Below are 20,894 nucleotides of genomic sequence, written 5' to 3' on the forward strand. Positions count from 1 at the left end.
TCTCTTATAGAATCCCTATAGCACAGGAGGAGGCCATTCAACCCATCGAGTCTGATGGGTTAGGGATAGGGTTACAGCATCCCACCCAGGCCCAGGCAAACTGCTGTGTCACTCGTGTAGTTGCTTGTGTGTGACTAGAACTCTTACACTGAGCATATCTTCATCCTATGTATGTGAACATATAAAGTGCTACTTTCCCAGGAATCACCTACTTTGTCCATATTTCTTCAAAACTTCTTTCCATACTCTCTGTACTTGAATTGTGAAACCCTACAGCACCCCATCATTAAACTGAAATTTATTTGTGGATTCAGTAAGTGCATAATTAAATTTGTACACAATCATAATAATCAGGCAGAATGAAATACCTTTTATAATAGAAGAAAATTTAGAGGTACCATGCTTTAAACCACCTTGGAGGTTTGCCAGTCTTAAAAGGTACTGTATAAATAAGAATTGCTGGTTTGATTGAAACACATTTTGTTTCTTTCATAATCATAGGATCCCGACTTGTATTAAAATTTTAGTAAAATACCTTTCAATTGATCTGCACTCATCAACCTGAGCACCAAAGAATCTTCAAATTATCATGGGAAGAGGTCTTATTTGAAAACAGTCAATTTTATCTAGTTTAAAGGGTAGCAAACACAATGAAATTTCAAAGATAAAAAATTAACTTAATTCTCCAACACTGATGCCTGAAGCACAAAATGGTAAAAATGTAGAAAATATTTGAATGCCACCGCATTCATCTGAAGGGACCCCGTGAAATGCTTCCTTCATTCTGCATTATTAATAATCAAAGTTTTCTCCCTTTACCCAATGCACAGAATAAATTCGCATTAATGTTCATCATTTTAGAAAAGCTTTTCATTGAACTGATCACTTAAGGATATGCTTAGAGCTGAGAAAACATATTAAATAATTATTCTTTTGAAATCTGTTTTAAGAAGTTCCACATCCACATTTTAAAGATCTTATCATTGGGATAGAGGTCCTAGTCAACTTGAAAGACAAGAATCTCCAGGAACAGATAGTATATATATCTAGGCACTAAATGGGACAAGGGACTAATTCTACAAAGTGGTGATGGTGTGTAAGGGATTTGAAGAGCCTCGGAGAAATAATTGGAAAGAAATCCACATGTCCAAAACTTGAACTTAAACTTTTAATTAAAAGAAACGTTTTAGTATCACATTGGCAATTGTTAAAAATTAAAAAAAAACTATCTGTAATAAAATAGACAGTGATATAACAAAATATAACCTAGCACACAAGACTAACAATTTCTGAAGATGAAGATCTTGTCTGACCAAATGTTTATTCATTTACTCGCTAGCTAGACCAGTATGTATTGCCTGTCCCTAACTACCCTCGAGAAGGTGAAAATTCTCACTAGCCCTTGAAAATTTAAGTCCCCACCTCAAGTGGGCAACATAAAGTCCTACGAAAAACACCTCGAATTCCAGAAAACCTCGGATGAAGTTCCATATGACTGCTGCACATGTTTATGGCCGTGGGTCCCCTCCAATAGGGATACATTATCAAGTGCTTCCCTTTAGACCTAAGGCACTACCAAAAATTCAGGAAGTTCACGCAAATTATTACTTTAATAAACTAATAGAAAAATCTTCCATAACCTAGAATTGTGAATGGCAATGTTATAAGATCCAGAAGCAGAACCGATGCATCCCAAACCGTTTAACTTGTGCATTGGGTGGCCAAAAATATAGGAAACATGTCAAATCTTTAAAAGGTAACCTTCTCAAATAATATGGAGCACAGGTTTCTCCCCACCATAAAATAGACAATGAGTTGGAGCTCATCAACAACATCTAATAAAACCGGCCATACAATATCTAGTGTGTGCCTTCAACTTGGGATATAATAGAGCATAGATGAGCTCTTTGGAAAGTTTCTGAATTCCCAAATGTCCCTTTTTATATGTCACTGATAAAGGACTTTGTCTTTCTGTTAATGTATAAAAAAAGAATTAACTTTCATTTGTAAAGAAATACACTAAATTATAAAAACTCAATTTCTTTAATTCAAATTAAATTGGTGTAATTTCTTTAAGACTGGATCATTTTCTAAATTTTAAAACATAGCCGCCACAATCCTGAAACAGTTCAGAAAGGACGCCTCAGTTGCACAGAAGATGCAGTAATTTCACAAAAATAAAACTCCCCCACATTTACACATTTTACTCATTCATATAATTCAACATTGAACCACATGCACAGGGAAAATCCAGAAGCAATATCAATGCCAGATGGAACACAGAAGGAAAACCCACAATTCAGGCAATACTAATTATTTAGAAAATGCTACTTATTTCACATTTTCTATAATCAAAATCTTAATTTCTATGGGTTTTTGGGCTAATTTTGCAGTTAACAAGGAGGGGTTCACTGAACAGTGTGAATGTTGTTCTGATGAAGCAACAGCGAGTTTTTATTCAGCAAACAAGTTGACTTCAGTACTCAATCACACACAGTACTTGTATCTACATTTACAACATTTAATAAAAAGAGCTACAAGAATCTTTAAAATACATGAAGAATGTCACTTGAAACTGAGCATTTTCTGCCATTGAAGGACAAAAATTATGCCTTTACAGTTTGACGTAAAAATAATGTGAAAAAATAAGGATGGGAAAAGCTGATAAAGACAGAAACGTAAACCTTTATTAATAGGGCAATAAAAAACTTGTGCACAGACAAAGAAAAATTAACTCCGAAGGAAGAGGGAAAAAGCTTAAAGCTCCAGTGGTTGAGTGAAGATAGAATGTGCATCGTAAAAAGAACTCATGCGTTAGCCAATTAGTTTAAAAATGAGGCAGGCATAGAAAAACAGAACACATGGATTAGCAAAGTGAGTGGTAAGAAATGTACCGTGCTATATCCAAGGAATTTTGTTAGCTAGTATCTTGGCTCAATTGGTACAACCAAAAATCAAAGTTTGTATGTTGGCAGAAGTTCCACTCCAATACATGGAACAATACTAGGCCACAGATGTGAAACATACAACCCAAGTTTTGTCTAGTCTTAAGGTTGTAATGTGCTCTGAAATGGGACACACATCTCAACAGTCCAATTTAACTGCGAGATAACTGCACCTTTTCTTCTTCTTAGTCTCTTGGGATGGATAATGACTGCTTTCATTCCAGTTGGATTAGTTTGGAGTTAGCTGATAAGCCCAACAGGCGATCTGTACTATACACAGGCAGGTGGCACTTGGGTTCTTTTGAGGTTTGTGTGCTCTCATTGATGCCTCAGCACATTCCCGAGGGTGCCTTCCCAAATTAACCTTCTACATTTTGTCAATTACAAGCCACAGTCTCCCAAGAATCACGGGAATGTTTAACCTCTTCAGGGATGAAGAGACACACAAAGGGATAACAGGGAGTCTCCTGCCACAATAAAGTTCCAAGTAGAGCATTTGCTTCACAAGTCTGATGTCAGGCATAAGAAGAATATGTTCCACCCAGCAGACCTTGCTGTCTAGCAAACAGCATCTCAGTATTGAACAAGTTGGCTGAGGAGATGATGCTGCTATTGCACCACTCTACTTGACATTGTTTCAGTGTTCTGAGGTGACTGTTGTAGGTTTTTCAAGTTGATGAAGGAGATAGGAGCAAGGGAGTCTGTTGCCCAGTACACCATGACTTTAGTCTGGAGTTTGAGATCCTCCATACTCTTTTCTTCAGTCGATTCTAAAAACTTGAGATAACGACACCTTCTAAACTTGGTGCCACAGCACTCCCACATGCCCATGTCGCTCAACACTTACCTATAAAGCCCCAGTATATAACCTGAAAAACAAGTCAGTGTTTGCACAGCACATGCCCAAATTGTTATCCACTTTGCTGAAGAGTTCTAAAATAGTTCCAGAACCCTTCTTTTCATACTTAAATTATTCCATCACTGCTTTCAAGCCGATCCCAGGTTGATCTAATAACAGTGAAGACCTAAATGACAATGGTTATATCAGAGGGATATGAAAGACAAAGATGAGAAGTTTGAAATCCAACTTTCAGGGGCTGGGACCCAATGTGGTTCAACAAGGTTATGGGTCATAGTCAGGTACAGCAGTATTCTGGATTAGCTTAAGTTTGCAGAATGAAGCACAGGATATTAGCCAAAAGAGAATGGATTAAGTGTCCGTGGCAAAGGCACAGGGCAAGGGTTTCAGCAGCAGATGAGCTGAGGTAGCGGTATTGCACGAAAAGCAGGATTTTGTAATGATGGAGAAGATACAGTGCTGGAAGCTCAGCTGGTAGTTTAATAGTTATGGCTGTGAAATTGAGACATTTTTATTCAGTATGAAAGTGACACACTTTAATTGAAAAAAGATTCAAGACGGAAAGGCTAAGAAAACTGCGAACATGATTAGAATAACTGGAACACGTGAACCTTTATCAGCTGCATAGAAATGTGAAACCTGTCATACAGAAAATGTGAATCTTGTGAGAAGTCCTAGCCATACCAGTTTGAAGAACTAACATAATGTATCTTTTCAAATTTAAAGCACAACACTGGGCTCACCAAAACAATAAAAATATTAACTAGCCAGAATGAGAGAGTACTTCTAAACATGTAACTGCTAATGGTGTGAGCAAAACATTTTTACAATGGAATTTCTGCTATATTTCCCCACTTCAGCAATTTCAAAATTGTCCTCAGTCACAATGACATTTTATGAGCTTTGGCAAACAATTTAAGCCAGGACCAGTGTCATCCTTCTACAGGTGCCACTGCACATCTACTATTTTAATATCTCTCTCCATCCATTTCCATTCACACAAACTGTACTGCTGGAATTGCCAATAGTCTGTATGCTGAAACAATTGCTTTATTAAGTAAAAGGATTTCAGTTCTTGCCTTTTACAGCTCCTCACCTTCAGACTTACATAAGAACATAAGAAATAGGAGCAGGAGTAGGCCATCTGGCCCTTCGAGCCTGCCCCGCCATTCAATAAGATCATGGCTGATCTGTCGTGGCTCAGTTCCACTTTCCGGCCCTCTCCCCATAACCCTTAATCCCCTCTCTTATCAAAAACCCTTCAACCCGCTTCTTGAAAATATTTAGCGAGGCAGCCTCCACCACTTCAACGGGTAGAGAATTCCAGAGATTCACCACCCTTTGAGTGAAGAAGTTCCTCCTCAACTCCGTTCTAAAACGCCCCCCCTTTATCTTGAGGCTGTGCCCCCTAGTCCTACTGTCTTTTTTGAGCGGGAAGAGTCTCTCCACCTCTATCCTATCAATCCCATTCATCATCTTATACGTCTCAATGAGATCTCCCCTCATTCTTCTAAACTCCAACAAGTACAAGCCTAGTTTATTCAGCCTCTCCTCATAGCTCAACCCCCTCAACTCCGGTATCAGCCTAGTAAACCTCCTCTGCACTCCCTCCAAGGCCAAAATATCTTTGCGCAGGTGCGGCGCCCAAAACTGCACACAGTACTCCAGCTGCGGCCTCACCAATGCCCTATACAGCTGCAGCAAGACCTCCCTACTTTTATATTCAATCCCCTTCGCTATGAAGGCCAGCATCCCATTCGCCTTCCTGACCACCTGCTGCACCTGCAGGCTGGGTTTTTGCGACTCATGCACAAGGACCCCGAGGTCCCTCTGCACCGTCGCCTCTTCAATACAATTCTTCAATACCAAGTTCTTCTCTAAATAAAAAGGACAACACCCACTTTGAAGACCAATATTAATTACAAGCACCCCAAAAGTGCAATTTGAGGTGACTTGCCTTCGAATTTTCCTGCTCTGCTTTAAAGTTTTTTTTTGTTCACGGGATGTGAAATTTGCATGTTCTCCCCACATCTGTGTGGGTTTCCTCCAGGTGCTCTGGTTTCCTCCCACAGTCCAAAGATATGCAAGTTGGGTTGAATGGCCATGCTAAATTGCCCTTAGCGTCAGGGGAACTAGCTAGGATAAATGCATGGGGTTATGGGAATAGAGTCTGGGTGGAATTTTTGTTGGTACAGACTATTTGCCAAATGGCTTCCTTCTGCATTGTATAATTCTATGTGGGCTTTGCTGGCTGGCTGGGTTGGCATTTATTGTCCACTGCTGAGAGCATGTACAATCTATTGCTGTGGATCTGGAGTCAGATGTCGGCCAAACCAGATAAGTTTGACAGATTTCCTTACCTAAAGGACATCAGTTGAACTAGACAGGACGGTGGTTCATGGTCACCATTAGACCTGTAATTCAACAATTTTATTGATTACTAATTTCACCACCTGCATGGCAGGATTCAAACCCAGGTCCCCAGAGCATTACTGATAAACAACATCACTATGCCACTGCTTTCATGCCAATGACTGGATTTAGGAACACAAGATAAGCAACGAACCAGGGAATACTTCTGCTAATTTACTTTCTAAATACAAGTTTCATTTCCACACTTTCAAATAAAAAAAATTGCTGAATCAAGATCCAGTACTGAATCCAGCTCCTTCTGCCACCCCACCATCCCCCCATGAATTCAAGGTTTACGTAACATCGCAGTCAGCACCACCACAGTAATTTGTTCTGCATTGCAACAAAATATTTGGGTTTCATTCACCAATACTTCAAACGTTCTATAATATTTGCTTGAAGAGTTAATGATAACGTTTTTCTTGATAAATTATTGTCCTTCCCTTAAGTAATTCTGATTGTGGAATTTAACTGCTCAACACCAGCTCTACAGGTCCAACTGGTGTAATGCTAACAGAAACAAGAAAATACACTATTTTCCAGTGTGTGTTTATGGCCATTCCTATTAAATGGGCTGAAAAGTTGATAACCAGAGATCACAGAATGGGGGTGGCACAGTGACAGTGGTTTGCACTGCTGCCTCACACCACCAGGGACCCAGGTTTAATTCTGGCCTCGGGCCACTATCTGTGTAGAGTTTGCACGTTCTCTCCATGTCTGCTCCGGTTTCCTCCCACAGTCCAAAGATGTGCAGGTTAAATTGATTAGCCATGCTCAACAAAAAGTTATCCCTTAATGTCAGGGGGACTAGAAGGATTGATGGGCCAAATGGCCTTCTTCTGCACTGGGAGGATTCTATTCTGTTCTAAAAAGAAAGAGCAACGTGGGAAAACTTTTTTTTTTAAGTTGCTGTGTTCAGGAGTGTGATGCTTGAAAGGGTAGTGGAATAAGATGCAATACTAACATTTAGAAAACAACTGGATAAATATATGAAAGCAAAACATTTACAGGGGTCTGGAAAAAAAAAGATTAATTGGGTAGCTTTACTATAGAGCCAAAACAGACCTCTTTCTGTGCTGTGATTTCATGAAATAATTCTGTACCTCGTGAAGCTAGGCGCAGCTTCCCCTAAATCCATTTTCAATGATATAGTTGCCATCACTGTTCATCCCTCCTAACCTCATGAAGGTCGCGACAAATTCTTTGAGTTGCTACAAGGGGTTTGATACAATTGGGTGGTCACTAGGCCACTTCGTAAAATATTTCTGAAACAAGAACAGGAACAAGAATGCTGGAAAAACTCAGGGTGTCTCACAGCACCTCTAAGGAGAGAAAAGAGTTAAGGTCGAGTCCTTCTGACCCTTAGAGATATTACTTGTCCTGCTAAGTTTTTCCAGCATCCTCTGTTGTTGTTTCAGATTCCAGCATCCACAGTATTTTGCTCATCATAAAGGTTTCCTTTGCTAGCTGCATTTTTACAATAAACCAGCATCTTCATGGTCACTTCTATAGATTTGTCTTATTCCCAGATTTGCTTTTCTAAAGCCAATTTCAAATTCTCAAGCTGCAATGGTTGGATTTGAACTGACATCTTGATTTGGTTTGATTTGTCACATATTAGTATACAGTGAGAAGTATTATTTTTTGTACGCTATACAGACAAAGCATACCGTATAGAGAAGGAAAAGAGAGAATGCAGAATGTAGTGTTACAGTCATAACTAGGCTGTAGAGAAAGATCAACTTAATATAAGGTAGGGCCATTCAAAAGTCTGATGGCAGCAGGGAACAAAGTGTTGTTGAGTCAGTTGATATATGACCTCAGACTTTTGTATCTTTTTCCTGACGAAAGAAGATGGGAGTATGCCCAGGATGTGTGGGAGCTTTAATTATGCTGGCTGCTTTTCTGACGCAGTGGATGGGAGGCTGGTCTCCATGATGGATTGGGCTACATTCATAAACTTTTGTAGTTTCTTGCAGTCTTGAGATTATTAGTCCAAGCTTCTGGGTTAATATCCAAACTTCTAACTCAATAATCCAACAAAAGAAACTACTACATGGCCTCAAACCCTATAATTTCTTCAAATTTTGCATTACAATATAACAAAAACATTAATCATAACATAAGAAATAGGGCAAGACTAGATCGCTAAGCCCCTAGAACCTGCTCCACTCAGTCAATAATATTAAAGTTTAAAGTTTAGTTTACTACTGTTTCAAGTAGGCTTACATGAACACTGCAATGAAGTTACTGTGAAAATCCCCGAGTCGCCACACTTCGGTGCCTGTTCGGGTACACTCAGAGGAATTAGCAAGAGCGATGCGCCTAGCAGGTCTTTTGGACTTGTGGGAGGAAACTGGGGCACCTGGAGGAAGCCCATGCAGACAAGGGGTGAACGTGTAGGCTCTGCAAAGTGTTCCAAACCAGGAATCGAACCCAAGTTCCTCACACCATAAGGCAGCAGCGTTAACCATTGTGCCACCATGCCACCCTCCTGGCAGATCGGATCATGGCTTCAACTCACTTCTCCTGGCAGTCCTTCATAATCCTCGACTCCCTTGTAGAACGAAAATACGTCCAACTCAGCCTTGAATAAATGCAATCCACTGCTTTCTGGGGAACCGAACTCCAAAGACTAACCACTCTCAGAAGAAATTAATCCTTCTTAAATGGGAAACTGCATACTTGAATTCTCTTATGAGAGGAAACATCAAAATCTTAGATCAGCTTTAATTCTTTGAAACTTCAAAGAGTACAGGCCCAAAGTGTTCAAATTTTCCTTTAAAAACAACGGCAGCATGGTGGCATAGTAGTTAGCACTGCCGCTTCATAGCGCCAGACACCCGGGTTCGATTCCCAGCTCAGGTCACTTCTGTGTGGAGTCTGCACGATTTCCCCGTGTCTGCATGGGTTTCCTCCAGCTAATCCGGTTTCCTCCTTCCATCCAAGGTTGTGCAGATAAGGTAGATTGGCCATGCTAAATTCTCCCTCAGTATACCCGAACAGGCGCCGGAGTGTGGCAACTAGGTGATTTTCACAGTAACTTCATTACACAGGGTTAATGTAAGCCTACTTCTAACTAATAAATAAACATTAAAACCTCTTCATCCCATGAATCAACCTGGGAAACCTTCTCCAAAATGCCTCCAATGCAAGTACAGTGTATCCCCCTGAAATTAGGAGACCAAAACTGTATGCAGTACTCAAGATGTGGTCTCACCAATCCCTGTGCAGTTGCAGCAAGACCTTTTTTTTTAATATAAAATGAGGTTCATCAAAATACACTCAGGAGGGTAATTGATTATTTGCACATACAGAACCGTTGAAGAGATTTTGCTGAACTAAATTATACGGTCCAGGGAATACCAAACTTTGGTTTGCACTGTTAGCTTAAACAGCTTCCAAGATGAGTTAAATGATAAGAAGACCAAGTCAGTGGTTATTTAGGTAGCACATAACTATGAAAAGCAAGAGACAAAAAAATTCAATTTTCTAGCCTGCAAGAAATATTTCTATATACAATTTACCATTTAACAATTATCAATATTGTTCTCCATTTCCCCCATGTGAGAGTGCTGTTCCATAGGTATCAGCAATCGCACTGTGCCCCATCAACTTCTCCATCCTTTGTATCCAAGTCAAAACAGAATATCAGTCGGCTGCTCACCAAGATAGGCAGCCGGCATCCGTTTGTGTCCTCACCTAATTTATCTAAACATGCACTTTGCAGTGGAGGTGACTAAGCAGCAATCAGAATTTTTCATAATTTGCACATCAATTGAGGTCAACTATGGCAATAATCATCATGACTTTTTGCTGATGTAAGGAAATGATCACCCTTCAGCTGGTCCATAGAGCTCAGTACAACAGGTATACACTATGCAATCACATACAGTAACTTTTTAAAGTAAAACATAAAAAGTCATAGAATTTTTGCAATCAAAAGTTTTAATTGCTTGGTCATTTTGTTTAAACATTTTCATCTGTTCAGCATATTTAAATAATGAAAAGGTATTCCACATATGAAATCAATATTTTATTTGTTCCATTTTAAACTAGTCCACAATTCATTTTATTTTCACAGCATTCTATCTTTTTGGTGCAAACTCAGAAATCATCTTATTTATTCACAACTTGACACGATGGGATTTGATATCTTCACCTCTGGAAGACACGATTTCCAACATTTTCTTGTTAAAATACCTTTAGGTTGACAAACAGAAAATAGTAATAATAGGCCGTGTGGCCCTTCGAGCCTGTTCCACCACTCATTATCATGGATGATCATCCAGCTCGTTAGCCTGATCCCATATGCTTTGATTCCCCTTTGCCCAAAGGGGAATTATTTATTTAATTGGTCAGCCATTTTTTGTTCCCATTATAAATTCTCCTGTTTCTAACTCTAAGAGACCAACATCTGCCTTCACCAATCTTTCTCTCTTCACACACTGATAGAAAATTTTATAGTCAGTTTCCTACAAGCTTACTCCCATACTCTACGTTCCCCTTCTTAATCCCTTGGTCCTCCTCTGCTGAATTCTAAACTTTTCCCAATTCTCAGCTTTTTTTTCTGGCCAATTATATGCCTCTTTCTTGGGAAATTAGAGGTAGTAATACACCCTTGTTAGTCACGGTTTGGCCACCTTTCCTGTTTTAATTTTGCATAGTAAGAAGTCGCACAACACCAGGTTAAGGTCCAACAGGTTTATTTGGCAGCACTGATTTTTGGAGCCTCAAGCTCCTTCAGGTCAGCGAGGACTTGTGTTCATAAACAGGACATCTACAGACACAAACTCAATTTACAAGATAATGGTTGGAATGCAAGTCTTTACAGATAATCAAGTTTTAAAAAGGTACAGACAATGTGAATGGAGAGCGGGTTAAGCACAGGTTAAAGAGATGTATATTGTCTCCAGCCAGCACAGTTAGTGAGATTTTGCAGGCCCAGGCAAGTCATGGGGGTTACAGATAGTGTGACATGAACCCAAGATCCCGATTCAGGCCATAAGAACATAAGAAATAGGAGCAGGAGTAGGCCAACTAGCCCTTCGAGCCTGCCCTGCCATTCAATAAGATCATGGCTGATCTGTCGTGGCTCAGTTCCACATTCCCGCCCTCTCCCCATAACCCTTAATCCCCTCTCTTATCAAAAACCCATCAACCCGCTTCTTAAAAATATTTAGCGAGGTAGCCTCCACCACTTCAACGGGCAGAGAATTCCAGAGATTCACCACCCTTTGAGTGAAGAAGTTCCTCCTCAACTCTGTTCTAAACCACCCCCCCTTTATCTTGAGGCTGTGCCCCCTAGTCCTACTATCCTTTCTGAGCGGGAAAAGTCTCTGCACCTCTATCCTATCCATCCCATTCATCATCTTATAAGTCTCAATGAGATCTCCCCTCATTCTTCTAAACTCTATGTTCTAAACTTCTATCTTCTAAACTTCCATTCCTCACATGTGGAACTTGGCCATCAGTTTCTGCTCAGTGATTCTGCGTTGTCGTGTGTCATGAATGTCACCTTGGGAACGTTTACCTGAAGATCAGAGGCTGAATGCCCATGACTGCTGAACTGTCCCCCAGCTGGAAACGAATACCCCTGCCTGGTGATTGTTGAGCGGTGTTCATTCATTCGTTGCTGTAGATTCTGCATTGTCTCCCCGACGTACCATGCCTTGGGAATCCTTTCCTGCAGCGTATCAGATCGACAATGTTGGCCGAGTCACAAGAGTACGTACCGTGTACCTGGTGGATGGTGTTCTCACATGAGATGATGGCATCCGTGTCAATGATCTGGCATGTCTTGCAGAGGTTGCTGTGGGAAAGTTGTGTGATGTTGTGGTCACTGTTCTCCTGAAGGCTGGGTAGTTTGCTGCAGACAATGGTCTGTTTGAAGGCAAGAAGTGGGGATGGGCTTGGCGAGATGTTCATCTTCATCAATGACATGTTGAAGGCTCCGGAGAAGATGCTGTAGCTTCTCAGCTCCGGGGAAGTACTGGACGACGAAGGGTACTCCGTCTACCATGTCCCGTGTTTGTCTTCTGGGGATGTCGACGCGGTTTTTTGCTGTGGCACGTCAGAACTGTTGACCGATGAGTCAAACGCCATATCCTGCTCTTATGAGGACATTTTTCAGCATCTGTAGGTGTCCGTTGCAATCCTCCTCATCTGAGCAGATCCTGTGTATACAGAGGGCTTGTCAGTAGAGGATGACTTCTTTAATGTGTTTAGGGTGGAAGCTGGAGAAATGGAGCATCGTGAGGTTATCCGTGGGCTTGCAGTAAAGTGACCTGCTGAGGTGATCGTCCTTGATGGAAATGCACGTATCCAAGAATGCAACCGATTCCAGAGAGTAGTCCATGGCAAGTCTGATGGTAGTCATGATGTGGAGATGTTATCTGGAAACTGGTAGTTGTCGGTGTTGAGTACCGAGGGAGTTGCAGCAATGCCATCGTCGTGGAGGATGCATGGAATTTGTTGATGTCAGCATATAGTTGTTTCAACGATTTTCGCCATGAGTCCAAAGGAAGAAAATGTCATCAATATATCTGGTTGAAAGTCCTGTGCGGTGAAGAAGTCTTATTTGAACCTGTGCAGAAAGATGTTGGCATATTGAGGTGCGAATTTGGTCCCCATAGCTGTTCCACGTATCTGGATGAAGAACTGGTTGTTGAAGGTGAAGACATTGTGGTCCAAGATGAAGCGGATGAGTTGTAGAATTGTATCTGGAGATGGGCAGTTATCAGCGTTGAGTACTGAGGCAGTTGCAGCAATGCCATTGTCGTGGGGGATGCTGGTGTAGAGTGCCAAGACATCCATTGTGGCGAGGAGTGCTCCTGATTCAACTGCTTCATGTGAGCTGAGTTTCTGTAGGAAGTCCATAGTGTCACGATAGAAGCTGGGGGTTCTTTGTACAATGGCTTTCAGGATGCCCTCGACGTAGCCGGAGAGGTTCTCACACAGGGTCCCAATGCCTGATACAATGGGATGGCTGGGTGTATTGGCCTTGTGCATCTTCGGGAGGCAGTAGAAATCTCCAATGCAGGGAGTACAAGGAGGGTGGGATGAAAGCAAGGAGGATGGTCTAGATCAAAGGTCTTGATCTGTCTGTTGAGTTGGCGGATGTGTTCTTTGGTCGGATCTGCAGGTAACCGTCTGTCGTGTTCCTGGTTGTTCAGTTGTCATTACACTTAACTTTGCGCCAGACAGGAATGACTTTCTGAATGTTTGCCCTTGCCTATCCACTGTCATCCCTTTATGTCACGTTTCTCGATCCACTGTAACCTCATAACATCTTAGTTCTCTTTGTTTAGATTCAGGACTCAAGTCTCAATGAAGAATTTTATCATATTATGATCACTCATTTTCAATGGGTCTCGCGCAACTAGATTGCAAATTATTTCTTTCTCATCGGACAATAGCCAGTTGAGGGTGGCCTGTTCTCCATCTGGCTCCTCAACGTTTTGGTCCAGAAAACCATCCCATACACACTCCAGGAATTCCTCCTCTACAATATTGTGACTAATTTGATTTGCCAAATTCAAATGTGGATTAAAGTCACCCATGATTACAGAAGTTTCTTTATTGTGCGCATCTTTAATGTCCTATTTAATGCCATTCCCAACACACCATGACAGTTTGGGTCTACATACAACCCCGCGAACATATTTTGCCCCTTAGCATAACTCAGCTCTACCCATACTGATTCCACATCATTGAAGCTAATTTCTTTCCTCACTAGTGCACTATTTTTTTTTCTTCTTTAACCAGCAATGCCTCAACACCTTTTCCTTTTGTCTGTCCTTCCTAAATGCTCAATTCCCCTGGATGGTTAGCTCCCATTCCTGGTCACCCTGCAGCCATGTCTCTGTAATCCCAACTATATCATACCAGTTTACATCTATTTACACAATTAGTTCATCCACTTTATTGCGCATACTCCACACATTAAGGCACAAAACCTTGAGGCGTGGCTTTTTAACATTACTTGTCCCATTCCCACTATCTTCCACTGCGGCTCAATTTGATTCTGGCGCTTGATTTCTCTGATTTCCCCTTACTGTCTTTCGTTGTTATCCTTAATTCCCCCTCCTCTGACTCCTTCCATAGGTTCCACCATTCTAACAAATACTCTGTCCAGGGCATCAGTCCCAGTCCTGCCCAGATATAATCTTTCCAGTTTGTTCTGGTCCCACCTCCCACTGTCCATTCTTTTGATAAAAAGGCAACAATTTAGTAAAACTAAGGCTAAGAGTATCTTTAATACACTGATTTAGAAGTCCAAGCACAGAACACATAAATATTCAGATCACACGGATTCATAGATCACAAATTCCATGTTGACACGAGTTTATGTATTAGATTTTAGTCTAACAAGATTACATTTTGAAAACTAAGAATGCGGTCCCACAGCAAAAGGAAGTTACTGAATTGAAATTGTGGCTTGCACAGATTATGTGGATTAGTTGCCTAGAATAATGCAGTATGGGATATTACTTTTTTTAATGGCTCAGCAGTAATGTTACTCTTTCCAGTTAATAACATTCTTCCAACAAAATGGAAAACTAGTTGCAGAAAATTATGAACTAGTTTTTTTTATTCCTTTAGGGGATGTGGATGTCATTGGCTGGGCCAGCATTGATTGCCCATTCCTGATTACCCTCGAACTGAATGGTTTGTTAAGACAATTTTAGAGAGTGCTTAAGAGTCAACCACATTGCTGTGTAGGTTAGACCAAGTAAAGACACTGGTGAACAGATTAAGCTTCTAATGCAACTCAAAAGTCTTTCATTTAGCATACACTCCTGAATCGACAGTGGCATGATTCATACCAACTTTGATGATGGATTGTTTTGTGATCAGAGCATTACATCAGTTCACAAAAATGAATATAATGATGCCCTTGATTTGGTGGATGTGTTCAAGATGCCCTCTTTCCTTCAAGATCACAAGTAATTACTGTAAGCAAACACAGCCAGCTCTTTGGTGAAGTAAATGTGAAGAGTAGAAGGTATCTCTAGGCCTTCTTCTGCAACCGAGGGGACTGTGCAGCGATTTAATTGAGATGTATACAATTATGAGGGACCCAGGTAGGTCAATAACTGAGGGACACATAATTACTAGAAAAATTAATGAAGTGTTCAGGAGGCACTTTTCATCCATGAGGTGGGGACAATCTGGATGCCATTGGCTGAAAGGCTGGTACAGGTAGATACCCTTTTCACATTTAAAGAACAGTCAGATATGCATTTAAATTGCTGTAACCTACAGGACCACAGAGCAAGAGCTGAAGGGTGGAATTAAATTAGTTAAATATTTTCAGACAGCAGGCATGTGATGAGCCAAAACGCCACCTTCAGCACCATATATTTTTAAAACTGTTTACCTTTAAATTCCCATTGTCAAAGTAGAAACAAAATTATGAACTGACCGCTTTTCAGGTTCTAATTTGAACAATTTGAAGTGTGGAGAAATGCTTTGAAATTCCAACATATAAATTCCAACATGTACATTCCAACATATAAAACGCCTTCAAGTATCATTTTTTAATTTTAGCTTAAATGGACTACTTAAATGAAAAGAATAAGAATTTTCATCTGCATAGTATTTTTACAACTTCAGAACATCCTAAAACACTTTATAGCCAATTAAGTACTTGTGAATATGGAGATACAGCAGCCAATTTGGACACATCAACCTCCCACAACCAACAATAAGATAAATGCCCAGATAATCTGTTTTAGTGACACGAGTTGCAAAATACATGTTTTTACAGGAGTTCACATTCCACTCAATGACTGACCAAAAATATTAATGATTATTGAAGATTGGCAATGTTGACATTGACTAATATAACCTATCATTGGTCAACCAACTATAGAATACATTTTTTTATACATAAAGTTTTGAAAATAAATTAATTTTTCTTCTTCAAAAAGTATAACTTCTTAAAATTTTCTCTCCCACTAAATATGCGATAATTACAGCGAGGATACTGCACTTAAAGAAAATCCTCCAAAAAAGTACGCTAAGAGTTTTAAGACTAAAAAAAAACATACTAGTCAATATAGCTGAAAGACAATCAGCGTCTTCAAATTAAATCTTGCAGTTCAGTAAATTTCCTCGCTTCCATCGTCACAAGCAGGCTACAAATTCGAGAGCAAGTGACGACTTTTCTGTTATCGTTTAACAAGTAGATGATTACCCCCCCCACAAAATACAAGATCAGTGTGTAACAGCGAGGAGGAGTAGGTGTTTCCAATGAGTTAACATGTCTCAAAAGAAACCCCACAGTCCGCCTGATGGATTAGATTGCTTTTAAAACGGGTGACAAGAGAGCAGCAGCCTCAGCGTGTGGCCTTGCAAGCCTGGCTCATGTGGCAGCCCGCAGGCCCGTAAAGTGAGGAGTCTCCGCCCCCCTACCCCCCCAAAATGAAGATTAAAAAAGAAACCCTCTCTCCAAAGCGCCCAGCACATACGAAAGAGCGGAATAACACTCACATGGGGTCCAGCGCCCTTGACAACCAAGATCTGAAAGCGTCCAGGTTCTCAATGATCATCTTCTTGCGGTCTCTGGCCCAGTCCCCTTCCTGCTAGTGCACCATCAGAATGTCAGGCCCTCTCAGTGAAAGTCCACGAGCAACATGACAACAAGCCAGAGCCCCAAGGCCGCGCCGCACCGTGCTACCAAACCCGCCCGCGGCTCTGATTGACAGGCCGGCCGACCAATCCCGGAGCGGCTCCACGGAGGACACGCCAATCAGGAGGTTGGGGCTGGGCCAAGGGGGGCGGTGACCAGCGACGCCAGCCAAGTTAGGTTGCACTCAACGGCCTGGCGGAGAGGAGAGCAATCGATCGGTCCCCAAATGTCGGTTCCCTTTCCCCGTCACTCACTTTTTTTATAAAAAAAATTGAAAGGTGAAGATGGAAAAATTTTTTTTTAACAGATCAACACTCCACGCCCCACTTCCCCCCCCAAAAAAAACCGTTGACTTCAGGCCGAGAGGATGAAGAAAGGGGAGATTATGCCGCACTGCTCAATCAAACCTGAAAACGTCGTGCAGACAAGCACTGTTTGATGGACAGCGGGATTGTCCAATCAGAGCGTAGCGGACTGACAGCGCCACCTCCCCATTGGACAGCCGCACAGTCTGGGGCGGGACCAGCCGTGCTGACTGGCGGCCTCGCGACCCACATAACAAACGCACTTTTCGTAATGACGGGGGTGAAAAAAACAACATTGGCTGAAGGGCCGAGACCTGTCAATGTGACCAAATATTACCCCATGTTAACCTCAGGCCCGCGGTCACATCATCACGTGATCAGGCGGCCTTTGACGGACAGCTGACGAAGGCCCCGCCCCCTTCGCTGAAATATCTCGAGATTACACCTGCCCTGACCCCCGCCCCCTGCAGTATCCTAGCAACCGGACACCAGCACTGCAGCTACCCAGAGGGAGGAAGATCAAAGGGAAATACTGCCCAGGCTGGAATCTGAAACAGAAAGTGCTGGAAAAATCTCAGCAGGTTCTGACAACAAGAACACTGTAAGAAGTCTCACAACACCAGGTTAAAGTCCAACAGGTTTATTTGGTAGCAAAATACACTAGCTTTCGGAGTGCTGCCCCTTCATCAGGTGAGTGGGAGTTCTGTTCACAAACAGGGAATATAAAGACACAAACTCAATTATATGTCTTTATATGTCCTGTTTGTGACAGAACTCCCTCTCACCTGATGAAGGAGCAATGCTCTGAAAGCTGGTGGCGTTTGCTCCTAAATGAACCTGTTGGACTTTAACCTGGTGTTGTGAGACCTTTCACTATGTTTGCCCCAGTCCAACACTGGTACCTCCACATAACGAGAACAGAGCCAATGTTTTACATAAGAACATAAGAAATAGGAGCAGGAGTAGGCCATCTAGCCCTTCGAGCCTGCCCCGCCATTCAATAAGATCATGGCTGATCTGTCGTGGCTCAGTTCCACTTTCCCGCCCTCTCCCCATAACCCTTAATCCCCTCTCTTATCAAGAACCCATCAACCCGCTTCTTAAAAATATTTAGCGAGGCAGCCTCCACCACTTCAACGGGCAGACAATTCCAGAGATTCACCACCCTTTGAGTGAAGAAGTTCCTCCTCAACTCCGTTCTAAACCGCCCCCCCTTTATCTTGAGGCTGTGCCCCCTAGTCCCACTGTCTTTTTGAGCGGGAAGAGTCTCTCCACCTCTATCCTATCCATCCCATTCATCATCTTATACGTCTCAATGAGATCTCCCCTCATTCTTCTAAACTCTAACGAGTACAAGCCTAGTTTATTCAGCCTCTCCTCATAGCTCAACCCCCTCAACTCCAGAATCAGCCTCGTAAACCTCCTCTGCAATCCCTCCAAGGCCAAAATATCCTTGCGCAGGTGCGGCGCCCAAAACTGCACACAGTACTCCAGCTGCGGCCTCACCAATGCCCTATACAGCTGCAGCAAGACCTCCCTACTTTTATATTCAATCCCCCTCGCTATGAAGGCCAACATCCCATTCGCCTTCCTGACCACCTGCTGCACCTGCAAGCTGGGTTTTTGCGACTCATGCACAAGGACCCCGAGGTCCCTCTGCACCGTCGCCTGCTGCAGTTTTTCGCCCCGTAAGTAATAGTCCTTCCTACCATTCTTCCTACCAAAGTGGACCACCTCACACTTGCCAACATTAAATTCCATTTGCCATTTCCTGGCCCATTCGCCCAGCCTATCTAGATCCTTCTGCAGACTCTCCACACCCTCCGCACAATTTGCCTTTCCCCCAATCTTGGTGTCATCAGCAAATTTCGACACCCTACACTTGGTTCCCTCCTCCAGATCATCTATATAAATGGTAAAAAGCTGAGGCCCCAGCACCGACCCCTGGGGCACCCCACTAGTCACCAACCGCCAATCCGAATAGCACCCATTGACCCCCACTCTCTGCCTCCTATTTGACAATCAATCCTCTATCCACGCTAACACCCTACCCCCAATTCCATGTCCCCTGACCTTCTGCAATAACCTCTTGTGAGGTACCTTGTCAAACGCCTTCTGAAAATCCAGAAAGACCACATCCACTGGCTCTCCTCTATCCACTGCCCTAGACACATCCTCATAGAACTCCAGTAAATTTGTCAGACACGACTTTTAAGTCTAGATGAACCTCCGCCAGAGTCAGGGAGAGCTGCTCTCTCTGTGTACTGCAGCAGCAAAGCAACCACTCAGCAAATCAACTGCTAGGTAAATACAGGATACAAAAAGGCACTTGGACACCTTTCATAGAATCCCTACACTGCAGAAGGAGGCCATTCAGCCCTTTGAACCTTCACCCACAACAACCCCACCCAGGCTCTATCCCTGTAACCCACCCCCACTAATCTCACTGACATGAAGGGCGAGATTTTCTGGCCACACTTGTCCCAAGACCAGAAAATCCAGCCTGAGGTCAACTGACCTTTGCATGGATTTTCGTGGCAGGAGGGACAGTAAAATTTCGCCCTAAGAGTCAATTTAGCATGGCCCATCAACCTAACCTGCATGTCTCTGGCTTATGGGCTCCACACCAACTCTGCCAGAATATCTTACCCAGCCCTCTCCCCCTATCCTCATAACCCCACGCATTTACTTCACTAATCCACCTAACCTTGACATCTTTTTGATTTGATTTATTATTGTCACATGTATTAACATACAGTGAAAAGTATATTTCTTACACGCTACATAACAAAACGTACCGTTCATAGAGAAGGAAACGAGAGAGTGCAGAATGTAGAGAAAGATCGGCATAATGTAGGGTAAGTCCATTCAAAAGTTTGATGGCAGCAGGGAAGAAGCTGTTCTTGAGTCGGTTGGTACGTGACCTCAGACTTTTGTATCTTTTTCCCAGTGGAAGAAGGTGGAAGAGAGCATGCCAGGGGTACGGGGATCCTTAATTATGCTGGCTGCTTTGCTGAGGCAATGGGAATGGTAGACAGAATGGATGGGAGGCTGATTTGCATGATGGATTGGGCTACATTCACAACCTTTTGCGGAATACTTCAGAGCAGGAGCCATGCTACGCTGTGATACAACCAGAAAGAATGTTTTCTATGACGCATCTGTAAACGTTGGTGAGAGTCATAGCTGATATGCCAAATTTCCTTAGTCTTCTGAGAAAGTAGAGGCATTGGTGGCCTTTCTTAATTATAGTATCGGCATGGGGGGACCAGGACAAATTGTTGATGATCTGGACACCTAAATACTTGAAGCTCTTGACCCTTTCTACTTTGTCCCCATTGATGTAGACAAGGCATGTTCTCCTTTACGTTTCCTGAAGTCGATGACAATCTACTTCGTTTTGTTGACATTGAAGGAGAGATTATTGTTGCTGCACCAGTTCACCAGACATTTGGGACCCTAAGGGACAATTTTGCATGGCCAATCCACCTAACCTGAACATCTTTAGACTATGGGAGGAAACTGGAGCACCCGGAAGAAATCCATGCAGACAGGGGGAGAATGGGCAGATTCCATCTAGTCACTCAAGGCTGGAATTGCACGCAGATCCCTGTCCTTGTGAGGCAACAGTGCTAACCTCCGTGCCACCCTGCAGATGTAGGCATCACTGCCCTTCTAACCTTGCACAGATAAATTGGCGCTGGTGGTGGGCCAATTTCAGGAATAGCTGCAGTCCA

General features: G+C 42.4%; 1 protein-coding gene across 3 annotated transcripts in view; it reads right to left on the bottom strand.

The window, feature by feature from the left end:
* The window catches only part of rbm27 (RNA binding motif protein 27), a 125,420-nt gene extending 108,133 nt beyond the window's left edge, over nt 1-17,287 (bottom strand). For 2 of the 3 annotated variants that reach the window (XM_080201317.1, XM_080201318.1), the window contains exon 1: nt 16,714-17,287. In XM_080201317.1, coding sequence (XP_080057443.1) covers nt 16,714-16,772 — 59 coding nt within the window. In that variant the 5' untranslated portion in view covers nt 16,773-17,287. The remainder of the gene's footprint in view (nt 1-16,713) is intronic. The other variant, XM_080201316.1, reaches the window with a different exon arrangement.
* Nucleotides 17,288-20,894: the final 3,607 nt, after the last annotated feature.

Source organism: Carcharhinus amblyrhynchos, chromosome 13 (assembly GCF_965287045.1).
Source record: "Carcharhinus amblyrhynchos chromosome 13, sCarAmb.v2.hapA, whole genome shotgun sequence".
In the NCBI taxonomy this organism is placed as follows: Eukaryota; Metazoa; Chordata; class Chondrichthyes; order Carcharhiniformes; family Carcharhinidae; genus Carcharhinus; species Carcharhinus amblyrhynchos.